This window comes from Neolamprologus multifasciatus, chromosome 17 (genome assembly GCF_963576455.1).
Source record: "Neolamprologus multifasciatus chromosome 17, fNeoMul1.2, whole genome shotgun sequence".
Taxonomy (NCBI): Eukaryota; Metazoa; Chordata; class Actinopteri; order Cichliformes; family Cichlidae; genus Neolamprologus; species Neolamprologus multifasciatus.
This window is the reverse complement of record NC_140455.1, coordinates 2210531-2230103: the sequence shown is the minus strand read 5'-3', so window position 1 is coordinate 2230103 and position 19573 is coordinate 2210531. Positions and strand designations below refer to the sequence as shown.

The following is a 19573-nucleotide window of genomic DNA, read 5'->3' as shown; positions in this document are numbered from 1 at the left end:
TCACTTGCAATGTTGAACCTGGAACAACATTTTCATGATGATCTGGGAACAACACCAACACGACGATATCAGATCATCCCCCACCAGACACCATCCATCGACTCATTAGGAGCATCCCCAAATTTTGTCAGGCATGCATACAAGCACGTGGGAGCCATACAAACTAGTGAGTACTATTTCGAATTGTTGTTGTGGCCCACTGAATTTTCATTTCCATCAAACGATGGGGCATCCTTTAGTTCCTCAAACATTACACTGTCCCATTGAGATTGGGGGGGAAAAAAATCAGCGTTTTCCAAGAGTTTCTTTCATTTTTTTTGATCAGTGTATTTATCTGATAACGCAAGAATCTGAGTGATTTTGGGATTAGAAAGTCACTTAAGACCTCTGTGTAATACTCGCTAAATGCGCGTTCACAATTCATTCTTTATCCTGTTTCTTTATTCTAAGATCTGGCTCCAGACGCCAGCAGCAGTTCAGAATGAACAAGCACAGGGCTTGGCCAGTACTGTCAATCTGATTACACTCACTCCAGTCCTCGCTGCCTGCAGCCCTTGGATAGCTCCAAGACTCCCGCAGGGTTTCTTTCGCAGGAGGGGAATATAATTAAACAGAAACACAACCATTCCTGGAAAACACTGCTGTTACATAACTCTAGTGCACCAATACATAATTGGGTAATTTGCCTTTAAATGAGACACACACATGGTCAGACAATTAAGAATCTGGTCTGCCGTTTCTGCTGTTAATTGATGTGACTTAAAGAAAAAAATGCTTCATTGTGATCTCATTGTAGGCCTCATTAGGGTTTTAATTGGACTTGAGAGGGTTGCATTAAGGAGCTATTATGCTGTTATAATGTAGTTGTATTCCTGCCTGTGGCTTGCTTGCAAGCAACTAGAGTCAGCCCCCCCTCCCATCATTAGGCTTCAGTGGATCCATGCTTCAGCTGCAGCAGCCTTCCTTATTCTTACACCTGAGAAGAAATCTGTGAAGACACACACTGAGCCATCTGACTCTTCATTACAGCTCCAACAGAAGCAATACAATCTGAGTTGGCTGTACCCATAGCCCTTGAGCAAAGCACGCCAGTGAGAGTTGGCCTTCATTCAGTGACAACACACTAAGTAAACAAACAGAGTGGAAACAACAAGGCCGGCTCGGTGTTTTTGTGTGAAACCTTATCACAAACAGTCACATGTAGAGCTTCAAATTACTCTTACTGCAGCAATAGTTCAAAGAAACAAAGCATCTTCTAGATCAAAGCTCTTCTAAAGCGACACTGTGATCAACTGTAACTGCAATCAACCCAGCAGACACATATGCAGTGTTAAGGTTCACTTACAGAAAGGAAATGCGTAGCATGTGTCAGTCAGCAGAGGGATGTGAGCTTGTCGCTGCTACCACGTCTTGATCGGACTAAACCTGGTACAACAAGCCACTGAGCACAGCCCCGTCTCTCTCTCTCACACACACACACAAAGCAAACACTGAAGGGAGGAGACAAGGCAGCACCGAGCACAAGCATGCAAGAGAATTTAAGCCTCTCTATGATGAACGCCGTTTCCTCTCTCGGCCAGTCCTTTTCTTCCTCTTCTCATCGCTCACAGCCTTCAGTAAAATTCTTATTGTCCCACTCAAGCATTACATCGCAGGCATTTATTCACTCTGTCATGAGTGCTTTTATCTACCCTCAAAAGCTCTCATGACTTTCTCTCTTGATATCTCACCTTCCATCTTCACAAAAAAACATGAAACAATGTTTTTACTCTCCGTTTTACAACAATGCAAACGTGTTTTTCAGCCCGACATCATCTGACTGACACGCAAAGCAGCAAAGCACCCGCACAACTGCAAAAACAAGGAAGTAGGCTGTCTTCTGTTTATAAAGTACTGAACTGGCAGCCACAATTAAAACGTAGTGCGCTGAAGCAGTTATTGCAGAAAGGCATGCGTCCCCTCGAGCGTGGCTACTGTAACCACACGGCTCTTCTGCACCAATGAACCAAAGTGCCGATTTCTGAAGCCATTGTGGAAAATAACCCCAGAGGAGGACGCACACGCGCACGCACACACACGCACGCACACACTCCAGTTTTAGTCTGATTGCACTGGCATCTTCAGTAAGCACAAATAATCTGCAAAACAAGACTCAGCCAAACAGCTTCCACGCCAGTCTCATCACCAAACACATTTAGACTTGTCCAGTGTCTCATGAGGTCTGTAGCGTTTACTTTATAAATACTTCAACATCTTTGCAAGTAGCCTAGAAGAAGGTTTCAAAGGTTGAGCGATGGGGGGGAAAAAAAAAACAGTGAGCAAGTACAGTGAGCAGTAGCTGCTGAACAGAGCCTGCTGTGGTTCTCATCTAATCTGTTGCTAGCTAGCATGCAAACCTTACTGGTGACAGGACAATATAACGTGGGAAAAAACAAACTTAACGTGTCAACAGTTTTCCCCTCTCTTCTCTTTGGCAAGTCACAGTGCTCACAGGCACATGTTTATTTACAGTTTTATTTACAGTTATTTACAGATATACCAATGTATCTGTTACATATAATACATAAAATATGCTGAATAAACCTAATTTCTGTTTACTTAAATATATTAAAAATAACATAAAATTGAATTACTTTTGAATATCTTGAATTTATTATTAATTTTTTACAAATGAAGTTAACAGGACTTCAGAGTACTTGTATTACAACCCCAGGTACTACTACTACTACAGTCATCAGTACAGTCCACTCCCCCCTCTAAAAACGTTTATAACTTTCTATTTTAACAGTTCAAACACCAAATAGATCTTAAACGATCATCCTAATGAAAATAATTATCAAACATTTTAGCTCTATGAATTTTTTTTTTTTTTTAAATCAGCAAATAGGCGAATTATCCGAGTTACGTTCCACAGAAAAATCCAGGAATCGGTGAATTCACGAATACTGAACCGCAAATCGATGGAGGTCACTGTACAATAAAAAAAAAAAAAAGATGGCTTCTTCCTCCTTCTGTACCTCTACAAACTTAATGCATGGATGCTACATACACATGTTAACACAGTGTGCAGAGCATCATTCTTGTGCTTTTAGAACAAAAGACAGCATTGCTTACTAGTGTTCAGATAGTATCAATAACTACCAGCCTGTCAGGACCCAGCTGTCAAAGACTGGTTGGATCGGTGGTTGAAATTCCCCCCATTCCTCCACATACCTCTCTGAGGGAAGATAAGTGAGTCTGTGTCTAAACATTTCTGAATTAACACCAGCCCAATACGGTGATTGGTCACCTACGTGGAGCTGAAAAGCAACCAAGGACTGAACTTGTCTCTGTCTCTTGTCACATTTGATACGGCACTATTTAGGGCTCACACGTGAAAGACCAGGTGCCGCACTGTGAATGTCTTCCAGGAGAGAGAGACGTGCAATTTATCAACCCAAAGATGTGAGGAACTGAAAAAGACTAAATTAAAGTGAGAATACATCTGCTCCGAAATCTGGAAATAACCTTTCAAAGAAAAGTGGTGCACATGAATAAAAAATAAATAAAAAAAGCTCTGTCATAACAGAGGTAGCTGATTGTATATGTTGGTAGTCTTAAGGAGGCAGTCAGCATGTAGCCTGCTGGGAGAGATGACTGATTCATAAGTCAGGGTTCAAAGTTATTTTCAGCTTCACAAAAAACGCCCGTTTCTCTCACTTTGCAGTTCAAATAGTGGAAGCTACCAGAGTCTTACACAAAGATGAACAAAGTCAACCGGCTCTATCGAACACACTCAGACACGGAAAACTCATGTGCAGCACTGGCCATTAAAATTAGACCAAAAAGTTCATCTGCAGACAGCGTTTACTCAAAGAAGAAACAAAGCACTCATTTATACTAGAGACAAAGGGCTGCACTGTTAACACATTAATATCATTTAAGAAATCTGGTTTTTCAGGGGTTTTCTTACTCTTTTTTTCTTAAGAAATGTTCAGAGATCGTTTTTAAAAGAAGCAGAGCTTTTTTTAAAAAACTCACACATTAGTTTTATGGGTAAAGACACGATTGTTATCGGTTTGAATGTAAATCAGGTTTCCCATTGGTGACGACTCTATATGTGGCACTTGTAGAAATCTAACATTTCAACGTTTCTCTTAGCGAAACTTCTTTATGGAGCCTTTAATGTAAATAGTAGTGAGGGTTTTCTCCAAGCATGACATCCCGGTGCATTTCAGACCCAGCAACACGCTCAGACAGAAACTGGTTCACCCGAAAGACAAAACGCCAAAACACAGACTTAACAATGTGGTGTATGCCGTACAGTGCAGCAAGGAATGCCCAGACCTCTACATCGGAGAGACCAAACAGCCACTTCACAAGCGCATGGCACAACACAGAAGAGCCACCTCCACAGGACAAGACTCAGCAGTCCATCTGCATCTAAAGGTCAAAGGTCACTCTTTCGAGGATGCCAATGTTCACATTTTGGACAGAGAGGACAGATGGTTTGAAAGAGGAGTGAAAGAAGCATCTATGTCCACTGTGAGCGACCATCTTTGAACAGAGGCGGTGGTTTACGACACCAACTCTCTGCCATCTATAATCCAGTTTTGAGTTCCCTCCCCAGACGCCTTAACGCCCACTCACATCCTGGGCCATCTGACCTCAGGAAATCACAAGATAAGGTGGGGCCAGGTTTCACTATGAACTCACCTGAAACTCTGGCTGATTGTGACCCACACCCAGTTCCACACCTTGGCTCAGGCAATTAGTCTGGGACTCCCAGATTAGTCTGGGACTCCCCACCATTTGACCTTAGAACTGAAGAAGCTTCTCAGATGAGAGGTGAAACGTCTTCAAGCAACTTAAAGAAGTCCAGACGCTTTTCTTTGCAAGCTCCTTTGACTACGATGACCTGGATGACTGAGAACCTTCACAGACAGTAGTGACAATTCAAATATTAAATGTTTGGGTTTTTCCTACAGTGAAACTGTGAAGTTAGCTTTACCGTTTCAGTCTACTCCTTAACATGAAATGCAAGCAAGCCTGTAATTTTTACTTGGTTCTGTAACCTGTCAGAACACTACATTACTTCATGCTAACAAAGCTACTTCTTACCTGACAGTTTGCATCAAAAATAGAAAAAGTTTGAACAGGATTAAGGAGTAATAGTAGCTCCAAAACTACATGCAGTCTGTGGTATATGTTCAGCTGTGTTATCAAAATTCAGATCTTAGACAAACACACATACAAACCACTCTCTAAAGAACTCAGGAAATGACTATACAGGAAATAACAGCCCTCAGTACAACTTACTACTTACTGCTAAACTCTGCTGTAAAGCTCTGTTAACTGCGTAAGAAGGCCTGACATAGTGAAAAATACTCAACTCAGTATAAAAACAGACTGGTTAATGCTTCACATAAAACTATGCGAAAAAAAATGTCTTCAAACACCGATATGACACACAAGAAACTGAAAAAAAGGTTATAATGTATTCATTTAACTCTAATGAACTCTGTGAATCCACTGCTAACAAAGTTTAAGCCCAAGCATTGATTCAGCATCTAGAATCCTCAACAGTGAGATATTTGTTCCTTGCATGGGTCGTCTACCAATGGGAAGGTCGGCAGATCGATCAACCCTTATACGATCTGATTGTTTTTCCACTTCACTTGTTCTTCGTCTGTTGAAAACAAAGGCTATAATTTGCACTTCAGTGGTCATAACAACAGATTTAACAACGGATAGATCTGTAAAAGTGCCATGTATTATATGTGACACTGCACAGGACTGCGAGGACAGCTGCCTCTCTTCTAGCATCATAACTACAGCTCACGAGCAGACGATCAAGTTGAGGAAGTCGATACTCCAACAGTGGCGTTCACCTGTTTGTCAGTGTGCACACCAGCAAAGAGGAAAGTGACGCTTTATCAGTTTAGAAATCAGCTACAGCTGCCACATCATCTTTTCAAAGTTACAGTTTTTTTCTAGCTTTCAGTTTCAGTTTCTGAGGTCAACGCTGAGAAAGATGAGCTTGCTTTTCCTGTTTACTTTAACCAGTTTGTTTTAGTGGTGACAATGTGTTTAATCAGCCCACGCTGTCACCTCTGCTCTGTCAACACCACCCTCATCTACACAGTGATGCTTACAAAGTGAGGCAGCCTCAGTTCATCACTCCCCAAGAGGAGCCTGAAGCCAATTTTCATCTCTGGTTCCTTGAAGCCTCCTGTTGCTTCTTCCTCCTGTGACATTATGTGGCATTTTGGATTTCAGTACAAAGAGTCTCTATAAGCTCTGCTAGTTGAAATCTTTTCATCGGAGCCGCTCTGTTTATTTTGCCGATACCTCGGTCAAAAGAAATATTCCTGACTGTTAGTCTGAACAGTGTTCTGAATGAAGCATAATCTGACTTTGAACTTGCATTTGAAGTCAGGACTGTGGTAGGCAACTGTCACAGCTGAAAGTTTAAACAACTGAAACAGCTTCAGGATAACCTCGAACTAATGGAGTCTGAACGTAATCAACCATTTTCATACATATAGAAACAGCTGGAAAGTGTTTCCACTGTGCAGCTGGTATCGATACACTAATGTTCACTAATTGCAGTCAGTTACTATCTGTTCATGATAAGAGACTTGCTGGTGCAACATAATGCACCACACAGTATATGTGACAGCGCTAGTGCTATGTTAACCAAGTTCTCCCCTGAACACCCTGTTCCCTCAAAAGTAGATCAAAGTGGTTGAGCGACCGTGCAGAGCTTCCTGACATGCATGAGAAGAGTTCACTAAGGGCTTACAGCATCTGCAGATTTTTAATATCAAAGTAAGAAACAGGGTGGAAGCAATTTTGACCTCAGTTATATCCATACATAGGGATGGGTATCGTTTAGGTTTTATCCGATACCGGTGCCAAACCGGTACTTTTGAAACGGTGCCGGTGCTTAAACGGTGCTCAAACCGGTGCTTAAAGAATGGAGAACACAAAATTGGTCCAAAAACCTCTCATGTTTAGCTGTTTTTTTTGTAAAAAGATAACAATGTTAGCCTTTTCTGCAGCTATGGGGCATATATGGTATCACTCTTGGCTGGAAGCAGTGCTTAAACAATGGAAAAAACACAAACTTTGTCCAAAAAGCTCTCATGTTTAGCTGTTTCCCACTTTTTCTTTGGTCATTTTAGCCTTTTTGGCCAGGGTGAAGGGAGTATCTGCCATCAAACAAGAAGACAGCCGCATGTAACTATGACGGTGTTTGCTAGTTCACCTTACATGCATTAATGTAATAACGTGGTTAGCCTACTCAACGTAAATTACACATGAACAACATGAAGCTACTCACGCAGAGAAGAACGGCTGCTGCTGCATCATCATCATTTCTGCTACACTAGCAGGGCTCCGGGTCCGATAACAGGCACCACACCCGCAGTAGATGTGCACGGTGTGAGGTCTCGCAGCAAGCTATCAAATACGGCGCATTTCTCGGCTTTAAAAAAAAAAGCGCTATGCGTCGCCAGGTGTTTCATCGGATTCGAGGTGTTACCTTTGACAGTGTCACAGTATCAGCTTAAAGCACTTGTTGCAGGCTGCTGAGTTTGCATATTTTGCTGTGAAGTACAGCCAGACTTTTGACTGCTTCGCCTTGGGCATTTTTAATCTGTAGCTCTGCTCTAAAAAAACTTGCGTACCTGGCCCCGCCTACTATCCTCGGAAACGTAAAATGATTGGCTAGAATCTAAAGTGTATCACAGCTCAGGAAAAAAAAGCACCGAAATAAAGCACCGAAATGTGCGCTGCTTTTCGGTCTGGTTACTACCGTTTATGTCAGAACCGGTGCCATCATGGCACCGGACACCGGTACCCATCCCTATCCATACATATTCACATTGATACAGGCAATTTACTATTTATGTAGAGAAGAGGAGCAGACACTTTTGTAACTGCGCTGTAAAGGGTTAATGTTACTCTCTCCCCCGTGTAAACCACTGATGGTGAGTCTGGGGGGTACACTGCCCCTTACCCAGTGTCAGTTAAAGAGAGTCTCCAAAATTTAATTGTTCATAATTCAAACCTCTTTGCTTTTTACCTTACAAAATGGTGAGATGGTTTTTTCTTTAAACATTCATGTTGGAGTTGGTCTAAACTTCTAAATTGTGCATTCTCATTGGCAACTAAGAGGCTCAGTTGTGGGGGAGGATTGGGGAGTGGTGCCATGCAAAGGGCATGAAATAAATGAGCTTTTTCTCGTTCATTTCAAATACCTTAGCTGATGATCTCTGAGCCACAGATTCTCTTCTTCTACCTCTGAGCTACCTCAAACCCATTATTCAACTGCATAATGGCTGTCTTTGTGCCTTTTCAATGCTGCCTATTATGACCAGCAGGTCACCAGTGCTTTCATTTCAGTATGTACAATGTAAATGACAGCAGACTGGATGACGGTGGATGTTTGAAATAGGGCTGCCACAAACGATTATTTTGATAGTCGACTAGTCACCGATTATTTTTGCGATTAGTCGACTAATCAGATCATCATCCATTGGACGTAAAACTACAGCTTATTGCACCAGCAGCATCTGCTCTTATATAACTATCATTAGCTTACAGCTTGAAGTGTTTAAGGTATGTGCTAACTAAAAATAAAGACAAGATGATAGTTTATTAATGAAATTTGCAGATTGTTTCGGTGAAGTTTAATAAACTCCTTGCTATCTAAAATATAACAGGACACCGGAGTATATTCTCCAGCATCTCACACTTCTGATAATCAGCTGTCTGCTTGATGTTTACTCAGCTGTGTAAAAACTATAACTTTAATCTCAGCCAAACCGATTTACTCAGGAACAAATAAAATACGAAAAAAAACAAACAATAACATTTTTAAGTTCTCTAAGTGACTTATATATCATGTTTAACCTGAGTAGCGAAAGACGGCGGTGGGTTTGAAAACGATTAGCCGGGAGTCCGGTGTTGTCACGGCTCTAGTGAGCCTAGCCCCCGGCTAGCTATCGAGCTAGTGGGTAACAGACGTCTCCGAAAACATCGGAGCGCTTTTGAAAATATGTGGTGTCTTGATAAACTGAGCAGATATTTGAGGTTTACACAGCTACATTCTCGCCTGAAAATATGTTAAACGTTTATTTTGTGACCCAGAAAGAATAATAAGAGTAATAAACTAACTAGCTGCCGCCATTGTTGGAAACTGAGCTGGGCTGCGCTATGAATTCTGGGACACAGTTTCTTCTTCTTTGGGGTTTAACGGCAGCTGGCATCCTTGTACATGCAGTGCTGCCATCTTCTGTTTCAGTCCGTTATTACACTCTTAAATCCTACTACTCATTCCTGCGTCTTTTGGGATCTTACAAAGCTTCAAACGATGCGTCGACTATTAAATCAGTCGTCGACAATTTTGATAGTCGACGTAATCGTGACTAGTCGACTAATCGTGGCAGCCCTAGTTTGAAACAGGAGGGGGTGGGCTGCCATAAACATTCCTGAAGTGTCTCCTGACTGTGAGGATGTCAGAGTTAAGGGAGAAGCGGCAGACACCTGGCATGCTTCCCAGAGCCTTTCATCTCGGGTTGGGAGGCACCCTTTTCAGGAAACAGCGGGATGAGCCTGCAGCAAAGTACATCCCACAGTTTAAGTCTCACACCATTCTGGCACTGTAGTCACTTATAATGTGTGATGAAGTGATAACACGCAGCCCCAGAAGCTCAACAAAGCAAGTTTATGCCTAAATCCCAGAGTAGTACAGATTCATTAAATCAAATCCACTTTTTAAAGAACAGCAGTCCAAAGCCAATATTAAAACATGGCTTTCAAACTAATTTATGCATCAGCAGTTTTATTATGCAGTCCCTAAAACAGGCTGTGAGAAATTAGCTTGGGCTACTAACAGCGACTGAAGGTTATCAGAGCTCACTCCCACTCTTTGCAAGAATCAGAGAAGTAAGGAAGGGCTTTTAGCTCCGCTCCCATTCAGTGGCATTGTGTTTCACTGTATGTGGAGGCCTGTGGGAGAGATAGCCTCCGCTCTCATCACCCCAGTTATCTGCAATCATAATTGCCCTCCTACTGGCTGCAAAAATGGCTGCTCAGGATTATGACTAAGGTGAAATGAAAGGGCAGAATGAGAACAGAGGATAGAAGGGGTGTTTTATGAGAGGGGGGGGGACGCTAGTTAACTGAGACTATTATGGAGATACAATTTTAAGTGAGAAGTTTCATTGATTTTTACTGTCTCTATCAACAATAATCTTATCCTAATACACCTAACAAAAATATGTTTGTGCATATGACACAAATGTATATGCATATATTTCTTCAGGCTGTGACTGGATTTCAACCTGCTTTCAAAATAGTTACTAGAAAGTTACTAGATTACCGGACTGTGATGATCTAACATCTGTCCGTTAACTAAAGCTGCAGTTTTAAAAGGCTCAGCAAATAGCATGATAATGTTTCAAGTAGAGCTGCACGATTAATCGTTAGAAAATCGCGATCTCAATTCATACTTATGTGCGATCTCATTTCCAAATGACAACGATTTAAAAAAAAAAGAAAAAAGACGACGACGATTGTACCGCATTTTGATCCGGGACGTAATCTGCATGAAAACAAGCGCTCACTCTTCCTGCTCAACAAATGACAAGGGCGGAGCCTTATACCACGTGATACAGAAGCTGGCTGCTAAAATTAGCAGGGAAAACAACGGAGAGCACGTCAGGGATAACGAGAAAGTGACAGGAGAAAATCCGTCTCGGTCAACCACCCAAACATCAATAACGGGAACCTTATACAGCGCTTCCCTATACCCGTCAAACTCCCGCAGGCACAAAGAAATTACGGAGGCTATTACTTATCACCTGACCAAAGATATGGCTCCATCAACACTGTGCAAAACGAGGGATTTAGGAAAATGATCAACACGCTAGACAAACGCTACACAGTGCCGTCCCGCAACTATTTTTCTATTGTTGCACTACCTGCTCTGTACACGCAGCGTCGAGCAACGGTGGAGACGCAATTTCAAGCAGTACAACATTTTGCGGCAACGACAAAACGTGAGACATTTGTTGTTTTTATGTTTATTTATTGTTTTTATGTTCAGTCTCAACTGTTACGAAGTTGATGTGCAGTTAATAAGTGCAATAAATATTTATACTGGAAAAGAAAATCGTGAGAGAATCGTGATTCTCATTTTATGCAAAATCGTGCAGCCCTAGTTTCAAGGCACACATGCATTAATATACACACAAAATATTGTGGAAGATGATGTTCTGAGCGCTTCATGACTGTATCCTCAGATGAGAGCACGTTTGATCTTCAACATCTGCACCCAGCACACCACCTGTAGGTTGTTTTTTTTATAATGGAAGCGTGTCAGCACTCCATACCTTGTCACCTTTGCCATATTTGAGTCCAATCATCAAGAACAAATAGACTGGGGTTCCCCTTTGACACGATTGTATATGAATTGAGTTTTACGCTGCAATAACAGAGTGTGGCTGTCACAGCTTCCCACAGTACAAAAGAACTCGCCTCATCTTAAACATTTCAGAAACTATTGGAACTGGATTCAGTTTCATGCAGCTCACCATAAATAACACAATTACTGTGTAACATATAAAATATAATAGAATTACTGCTTAGTGCACAACATCTTTGGGGGAAAAAAATATCTAAAAAACAGCTGTTTGCCAACCAATCAGCTTAAATCCTTCAGCACTTGACAATGAAACACAGTGCTGGCTTTCATTTGCTTTGAACCACACACATTTAACAAAGAACGTAAACTTAACGTCTCCCTGGATGCATTTATACTTTAACATCTAATGTTTAGATGAACCTGTTGATGTGTGGCTCGTAGTACTTTTCTAATGTCCTAAAATCTCTCCTGCAAAGAACATTCATCATCTAACTTGAAGTTTATATGTTACATGCTGCCACTGCTTTGCAGCTTTTTTATTTTACTAACTACATTTCTGAATGTGTGCTCTGTTAGGAGTAAAACAAATGAAACTATAGACATAAACATCTTTTCTTCTCAACTTTAAAGCTGGATTTTTACTTTTCTACTTTCAACAAGGAACAGCCAACAGGAAGTTGCAACAGCTTTACATTGCAGCACACAACAAAGAACAAGAAGTGCAGATGACCGTACCCTTTTCCTTCTCAGTAGCTGAAATCATGATTTCTGTTTGTTGGAAACATTTTAATGACTCATATCTGTGTGACCTTTAATCAAGTGTCAGTTTTGTTGAGCCTGAAAAGTCTGTGGCAGGCTGGTAATATTAGCACCTTACGCTAAGTGTAAATTGTACTTTCTGTCACATAGGCCAAGAAAACAGTGAAGCTTAAAGTTAAGGTCACTTGCCAGATTTGTAATCTTGGGTGTGTCAGTTGTTTGCCACAATGTTTGAAAATATAGCACTTTTACATACTTTATTGTCCTTATTTATATTTTCGGATAATAAATCACATTAGAAATTTTGCTTAAACTGTTAAAAACACATGCCTACCCAGAAAAGTACCCACATATGCATTATGACTTACCAAAGTTTTCTCAGGTTCCTGCTGGGACTCAGAGGAGGACTCCATGGTTGTGTCAAACCAGAGTTAGGCCTGTCAGTGCTGCTCTGACGACTGCATATCTGTGAAGAAGAAGAAGAGATCAGAAACAGGAGGACTTTACAGCAAGTGTACTAATGTGGACATGTGACTAAAATTCATTTTGAAAGCAGTTATTTCTTTCCTTCATTTGCATGTTTCTCAAAGTGCCCTTTCACCTTATGTGGGAAGCCTAGTTTGCAAGATTGGACTTATTTTCCGCATCATGCCTACTCATTCTTTACAAGTGAGGAAAAACCTGGTTGTGATGGCCATATAGAAGCAGAACAAAGGCTCTCTCTTATTTTTGCCATTGTATTCTAATGAATCAGAAACCTCCTCAACATCCCCCGTTGCCCTTTCCACCCAAACAAGGGTGCTATATCTCCAGGCCTTCAATAAACAGCCTGTTTCCAACGCATGCGGGGGAGGATGGAGGATTAGCTTTTCTTTCAGTTCCCTTCCCCAGAGAGCCCTGAAAAATTCATCCTTTCAATCCGTCTTTTTCTGTCTGCCTTGAGCTTGTTTTCCCTACAGAAGTGTTGGAGCGTGGCACTGTTTTTAACCTTAATCTATCCAGGGGAAGGTTGTGCTGGTCACCACTTAGCTGCTCCACTGGACCAGATGGGGATTTACTCAAGAGTACATCAGTAGAGTAAGTGTTGTAATGTACTCTTTGGATTTACAGAAACTTGCTACTGCTTATATATTTGTCAAGGAGTGGGGCAAAATATTGATTTGGCAAAATATTGTGAAATGTTACAAATAACAGCGGCACATGATTTGAATAGATTTGCTGGAACGTACGAGTGTTTCTAAATTTCTAGACCACGTCTCTACATCAAACCTTCTTATGAAATTAATGAGGATGTGAATAGAAGTTGGCTAACTTGCACAGACATTATTTACATAAAAAAAACTGATATCAAACTGTGTGAATAATGTATGATTCTGTTGTTTATTTGTAGGGTTATTTATTCTTGTTCATTCCACAATTAGTGTACTGCATCGTGCATGACTGACTTGCTTTGTATTGCACATTGCAGAATTGTAGTATCATGACAACATTGTTATCATTGATTTCTATGACACCCAATCCTGATATTTAAAGTGGTGGGAGTGGGTTAAAGTGTTTGTGTGGGTGGTTTTTTTTTGTTTGTTTGTTTTTTTTAGCATTTAACTCATTTAGAGGTAAAAAGTATCAACAATAAGTATCTATACTTATCCACCCAAAATAAATATGTGATTGATGAGGTCAACAACTGCTGTAGCAGTGAAATATTTTTTAAAAATTGTTGTAGTAGATCACATGACTAGATGCAACACTGACATTTTTAATGACATTAATAAAAAAATGTAATTAATATGGACTTGTCTAACTCTTATCTGCAATTCATCCCTAAATGGAAAACCTTGATATCGGTTTGCTTTCCACGTTGTCACTGTATCCATGCAAAATATTGAAAAACAATAATAATAAAATAAAGTCTTGCTCCTTTGTATTCAGCTGTGATGCTACTGTTCGTTAAATCCTGAACATCAGTTCCTGAACAAGCGACACCATCTGGTTAATTACACCACGCTTTTTTTCTTTTTTTTATAAATATCAGTCACTTACACCGATTGCCGTTTTATGTTGATATGTTAATGTTATGAATCTGTTGGCCCCGCCTGAAAGAACACCTGAACACACTATGGCCAGTGGGACACACTCTTTATAGGCTGATGGTCATTTTAGAAATTATTCCTTCATTAATAAGAACTGATAGGGTTCACAAAGTTTGCTTCATTATGTGTTTACTTTTTTGGCATATTTTAGACCAGAATACAGAACAAAATGACTGAGTTTGTGTCAGGAGTTAGTGAGGGTGGTCTCTGCCTATGCAGCAACCTATGGAAAGATGCCAAAACTATTTTAATGATTGTCAAACCACATTTTATTGATATATACTGAGGTATCAGTATATAGGGAAGAGGTCATCAAAATATAGGGGGAAAAGACTCAAATATATTTTATTCATAAAATTTCCCCCCAAAATGACATATGACAGCATTTTTAATTAAATCCCCATATGTGGACATCTGCAGTCAAATCCATTTTGTACAGGATGTACTGCAGTTTTTTAGCAGCAGTACATGAAATGTCATCGCACACACCCGCTATTCAGAATGTCCCAGGACAGACAGCACCAACCATCTCTTACAATTCTGGGTTTTATATTGTTCCAATAGCCAGTGGGTGACATCATCCATAGTTACAACCAGTTATACAGTCTGTGAGTGCTTTAAGGTGGTCTATTGTGGATTTATAACTGTCTGATCACATTCTTAACTGGATATATAAAGGTTAAAGATTACAATTTTATGTGTCCCTGCCTGAGACCAGTAATCAGACCATTCATCAAGAACAATCAAACTCAAAAGTGTGGAACAAATGCCTTCTGAGGACATAAAAGGACAGTTTCAAGCCCAACGTTAGTGAGCCAGATTAGTGAGAAACAGAATTGTGTAGGAAATGTTCAGGAAATCCCAAAGGCTTTCAAAAGGTGGTGCACTGCTTCATTACAGGTAATATCATAAGCATAGAATACAATTTTATTTGACCCAATTAACCACTTCCCCACATAAGCCAGCAGTTTTAGATAAATAGTCACAGACTTAAAAAAAGTGTTTTTCCTACTAACATTTTGGCAAAGTCAAGTGAGCAGCTGCCAATTTTAAACCACGTTTCCTTATGGAGGTGCCAAGAGGAGAGATGAAAAAAGTACCAGGAAGGAAGGAGGTAAGGAAACGTAGCCAATATCAGACTGAGGACACGAAAACAGCCAGAGTACAACGCGGTCATTAAATCCCACCACCAGTCGTTCAACCAATGAGACGCTCCAATGCTTCGACAGCCTCAGTTCCAGCCAGCACACACACTTCATGTGGCCTCAATTCTCAAGGACCCATCAAGCTGAGACAGATGCTTTCCACTCGTTGTCAAAGTCGGCTTTAGAAATCAGCACATGACTCAGCTGGGAGCAGCAGCTGAGGTAGGAAGAATTATTAGAAATATCAGAATGTTTTATAGCAGTGTGTAGGAGGCTTTTTTCTCTATTGTGATGATTGCTAACGCTTACTGCTATTACACAGTCTGAAGCAGTAACAGGAATGATGACAGAATTTCCCTCTGGGGTACATAAAATGTCAAATACAGTTGGCATTTTGACACTGACTTACATTTTCAGTTGATACATTCTCAATTCAACATATGCCTAGCCCATCGTGGGATGATTAAATAAACAATAGCTTTTTATTTGCCTTAGATTTGTTCATACATCATTATACTAACTACTTTTTGTTTTGTTTTTTTATATGGTGAGTTTGCTGGAATAAGGAAGCCATATTGTTAAATATGAGCAAGTCCCTGTACCTAGAGTAACCTGGTGAAAATGGACAACGGGAGAATTTGCACTGTGGCACTCAGTGCACGGTTACTCATGGCTATGTAAAAGCTGGCACTATAAAGAATCCCCATCCAATTTCAATTTTGCATTAGTATTCTTTCTGCTAACAATACTTGTTAACAGTATTACTTACTGCCTGATAATTATTATTATCTTCAGTTAACAGCATGTCAAATTGCAGATTTATTAGAGTCAATTAATAAAACAGAAGCCACGCCAATGACTGGAACTTAATCTTCTGCTTCTATTTTCTGGACTTCGTCATATCCTTTGCTGGCACTTGTTTCAGTTGGACCACAGCAGTCTGTGAGCAAGGAGCTATGCATCATTGCCAAAGATAGAGGGCAAACACAGAGGGAATCCTAAAACTGTGGCTTGGCAGCGGGCCCCAAAACAAAGCCAGAAATACTAGCAGGGTTGTTGTTTTTTTCCCCACAGACCCCCAAAAAATGATAGTGTTGCATATTTTCAAACACTACAGAGGCTAACTGTTGGTTTTACAAGGTACTTCCAATATGATGAGGTTCTTAAAGAAAATCACTAGGATGAAATATCACTGATGTCCTTCATAGTTGGATGTGTCCCTCTTACAGTGGATATGACGGTACAGTCATGGGAAAAAGAACATTTCCAAAAGACTATGCAGTCCTGTTCTTGAATCGTTTCTTTCCTAGTTCTTATCTTGTAGATTTGCTGCTGTGTTTGCATGATAGTCTCATTTGACTCTAGAATACTAGAGTTCATGGTCAACTCAATAACTGCAAGGTGCCCTGGTCCTGTGGCTGCAAAACAAATCCCAATCATTACCCGTGGTCACCATGCTAGGCAGTTGGCATCAGACATTTGTGCTGATGTGCTGTGTTCAGTTTTTGCTGTGGTGGCAAAACATCTCTACTCATCTCGTCTGGTTGTCCAGATTCAACCTTGCAAACAGAGCAGAGGCTTTCGTCTAGCAGTTCTTCCAAACAAGTCATATTTTTCAGTACCGCTTCTTTTGCTTCTTTAATTTCTAAACATTGCACCGTGTGACCTTTGGTGTAAATTTCCAATCCCAATGTCCCAATGCTAAGCTGGTTGTATTGATGTTGCTGTCCACTGTCCAAAGGTGAGACAGCTCTCTGACATCTGGTGAGGCTCATTTACACTGCTGTCACTGTGGATACTTGGAAAATGAATGCCAATGGTTAAGTGACTCATACAAGTCTACCATGCTAGCTGAGAGAAACCATGTGACTATGTCATAAGTTGGGTGCTGATATTTTAGAATTCAAACAGCAAACTACAGAACAAAAAGTTTTCATTTTCAGTTTTTTGATGATGGGTTTAATCGCTCCATTATTTTAAAAAAATAAAATTGGATTCACCGTTTGTTCATGATAGTAATGCTTTATCAAAACCTTATTGTTTAAATTCTCACAGATTAAATTATTCAGAATATAAAATGCATATAAACAGGAAAAATACTAATCCATGAAAAAAAAAGAAGAAGAAAATAAGAAAAATGGCAGATGTCATTTCTGGGATGGCAAATATTGTCATCTGCCATCCCAGAAAGTGATGAGGCCTGTGTAACATCGTAGACTCAGCTGTTAACTCATATTGCGCAATAATGAATCTGAATAATTAAACCAGTTATAGTATTTCTGGAGCAGACTGGGGAGGCGGTCAACCTTTATTTTTAAGAAAGACATTTTTGAGCAATAACTGAGCAAACAAATCGATATCGAGCTGCAAAACATATTTCAGCTTTACAATAAAGCCTAATTTAGCAGAAATACAACAATAAAATAATACAATAAAATACAAATTAGTCTAACATTACGAATAGGGGTAAATAATTAAAACCTTTTACTACAATACTGTTATTGCCAACAAAATGGTATAATTGTGAAATGGAGAGGGTGGGGGGCAATGATTTAGGAGAGTCCAATTTACCCGCACAATCCACCAATATTAAACCAGTCTGTCGGTATTGGAATTTATCAACCAGTAAATGAAAATTGGAAAACGGCATTACTGACAGCAAAAACAGTGTTGATACACAGTTTGGTCTGTGACTCTCCTGTAGACGAGACCTATGCTCGAAACTCTACAAACACAACAACAGAGTTGGGCAAAGACTAAATAAGTAAGTAAAGAATGGCGCACAATAAATGTCAGGGGAGTTTACATTTCTTGAATATGGAAGGGAAAAAAATATCTGCAAATATACTGTTAAACCACCAAATATCAGTATCGGGATTAAAAACCCTATATTAGGGATGCAGCGATACCGATACCGGTATCGGGTATCGGCCTCGATACCACATTTTCTAAAGTACTCGTACTCGTTAAAAGTCCCCCGATACCGAGGACCGATACCACGGTACCGAGGACCGATACCACGGTCTGAGACCTGTCTATGTTTGAGCGGCATGTAAGGGGTCAATCACAGGTGCCGAGTGCCCGCCCCCAGGCCCCGGCTGCAGCTCAGAGCTGGGAGAAGGCGAGGCGAGACATATCAGCCGTGTGGAACTATTTCAAAGTGAACGAAGACGCGAAAACAAAGGCGGACTGCAAATTGTGCTCAGCGAAATTGTCCAGAGGAGGCTCTAAAGGTAGCGCATTTAACACAAGTAATTTAATCAAGCACCAAAATCCCAACTCGACTACGAGTACAAAGAGTTTACCCACGCTTATTTACCCACGCTTATTAGCACAGAGGAGCATAGCTGATGCTACAGCAGTGGGACGGAAAATAGTTGGGCATTTTAAACACTCCGCCTTAGCCTACTCCCACCTCGAGGACATTCAGGGACAGCTCAACCAGCCAATAAAGAGACTGCAGCAGGACGTACAGACGCGCTGGAACAGCACGTATTACATGCTCCAGTCCCTCATTGAGCAAAAGCGAGTGCTGGGCGTGTCCGAGCACGAACTCCCTGACTATCTCACCGCTCACCAATGGGCTCTTATGGAGACGACTGTTGCCATCCTCGCTCCCTTTGAGGAACTAACTAAAAAAGTGAGCAGCTACGACGCACTAGCCTCTGATGTCATCCCAGCTTCTAAACAGAGAAACAGACGAACAAATTTAAAATTAAATTTTGTTTTTTTTAATAATTATTTATTCTGTAATATGTTGCATACAACATGCTTTTCATTTTAAATAAATGTTCTTAATTCCAAACTAGTCCCTTGTTTGTTTGTTTTTTGTTAAATTATAGGACTAAAGCTGTTACCTGCAAATTTAAATCATGTTTTTATTAAGTACTCGGTATCGGTATCAGCGAGTACTGAAATGCAAGTACTCGTACTCGTTTCCAATAAAGTGGTATCGGTGCATCCCTACCCTATATCAGTTAGACTGCAATATAGCGTGAGTCTTAGTATCGTAGGTTGATAAGAAATGAAACCTCTAGCAGGCTAGCAGCTTTGAGTAAAGTACAATTTCTTATTGCTTAGATGTTTCCTGTACGAATCCTGTGTATGCACCGAAATCATCGATTCCTCTAAATAAACTACTGGCACCTGCACCGACTCCACAGGTG

The 19573-nt window shown here is 40.5% G+C and overlaps 1 protein-coding gene across 7 annotated transcripts in view; it reads right to left on the bottom strand.

Annotated features, from left to right (window-relative positions):
* Positions 1-19573, bottom strand: part of osbpl8 (oxysterol binding protein-like 8) — a 108543-nt gene that overhangs the window by 63606 nt on the left and 25364 nt on the right. For 4 of the 7 annotated variants that reach the window (XM_085138917.1, XM_085138919.1, XM_085138928.1 and 1 more), the window contains exon 2: positions 12541-12638. In XM_085138917.1, the coding sequence (XP_084995043.1) occupies positions 12541-12585 (45 nt within the window). In that variant the 5' untranslated portion in view covers positions 12586-12638. The other 3 variants (XM_085138929.1, XM_085138930.1, XM_085138931.1) reach the window with 2 other exon arrangements.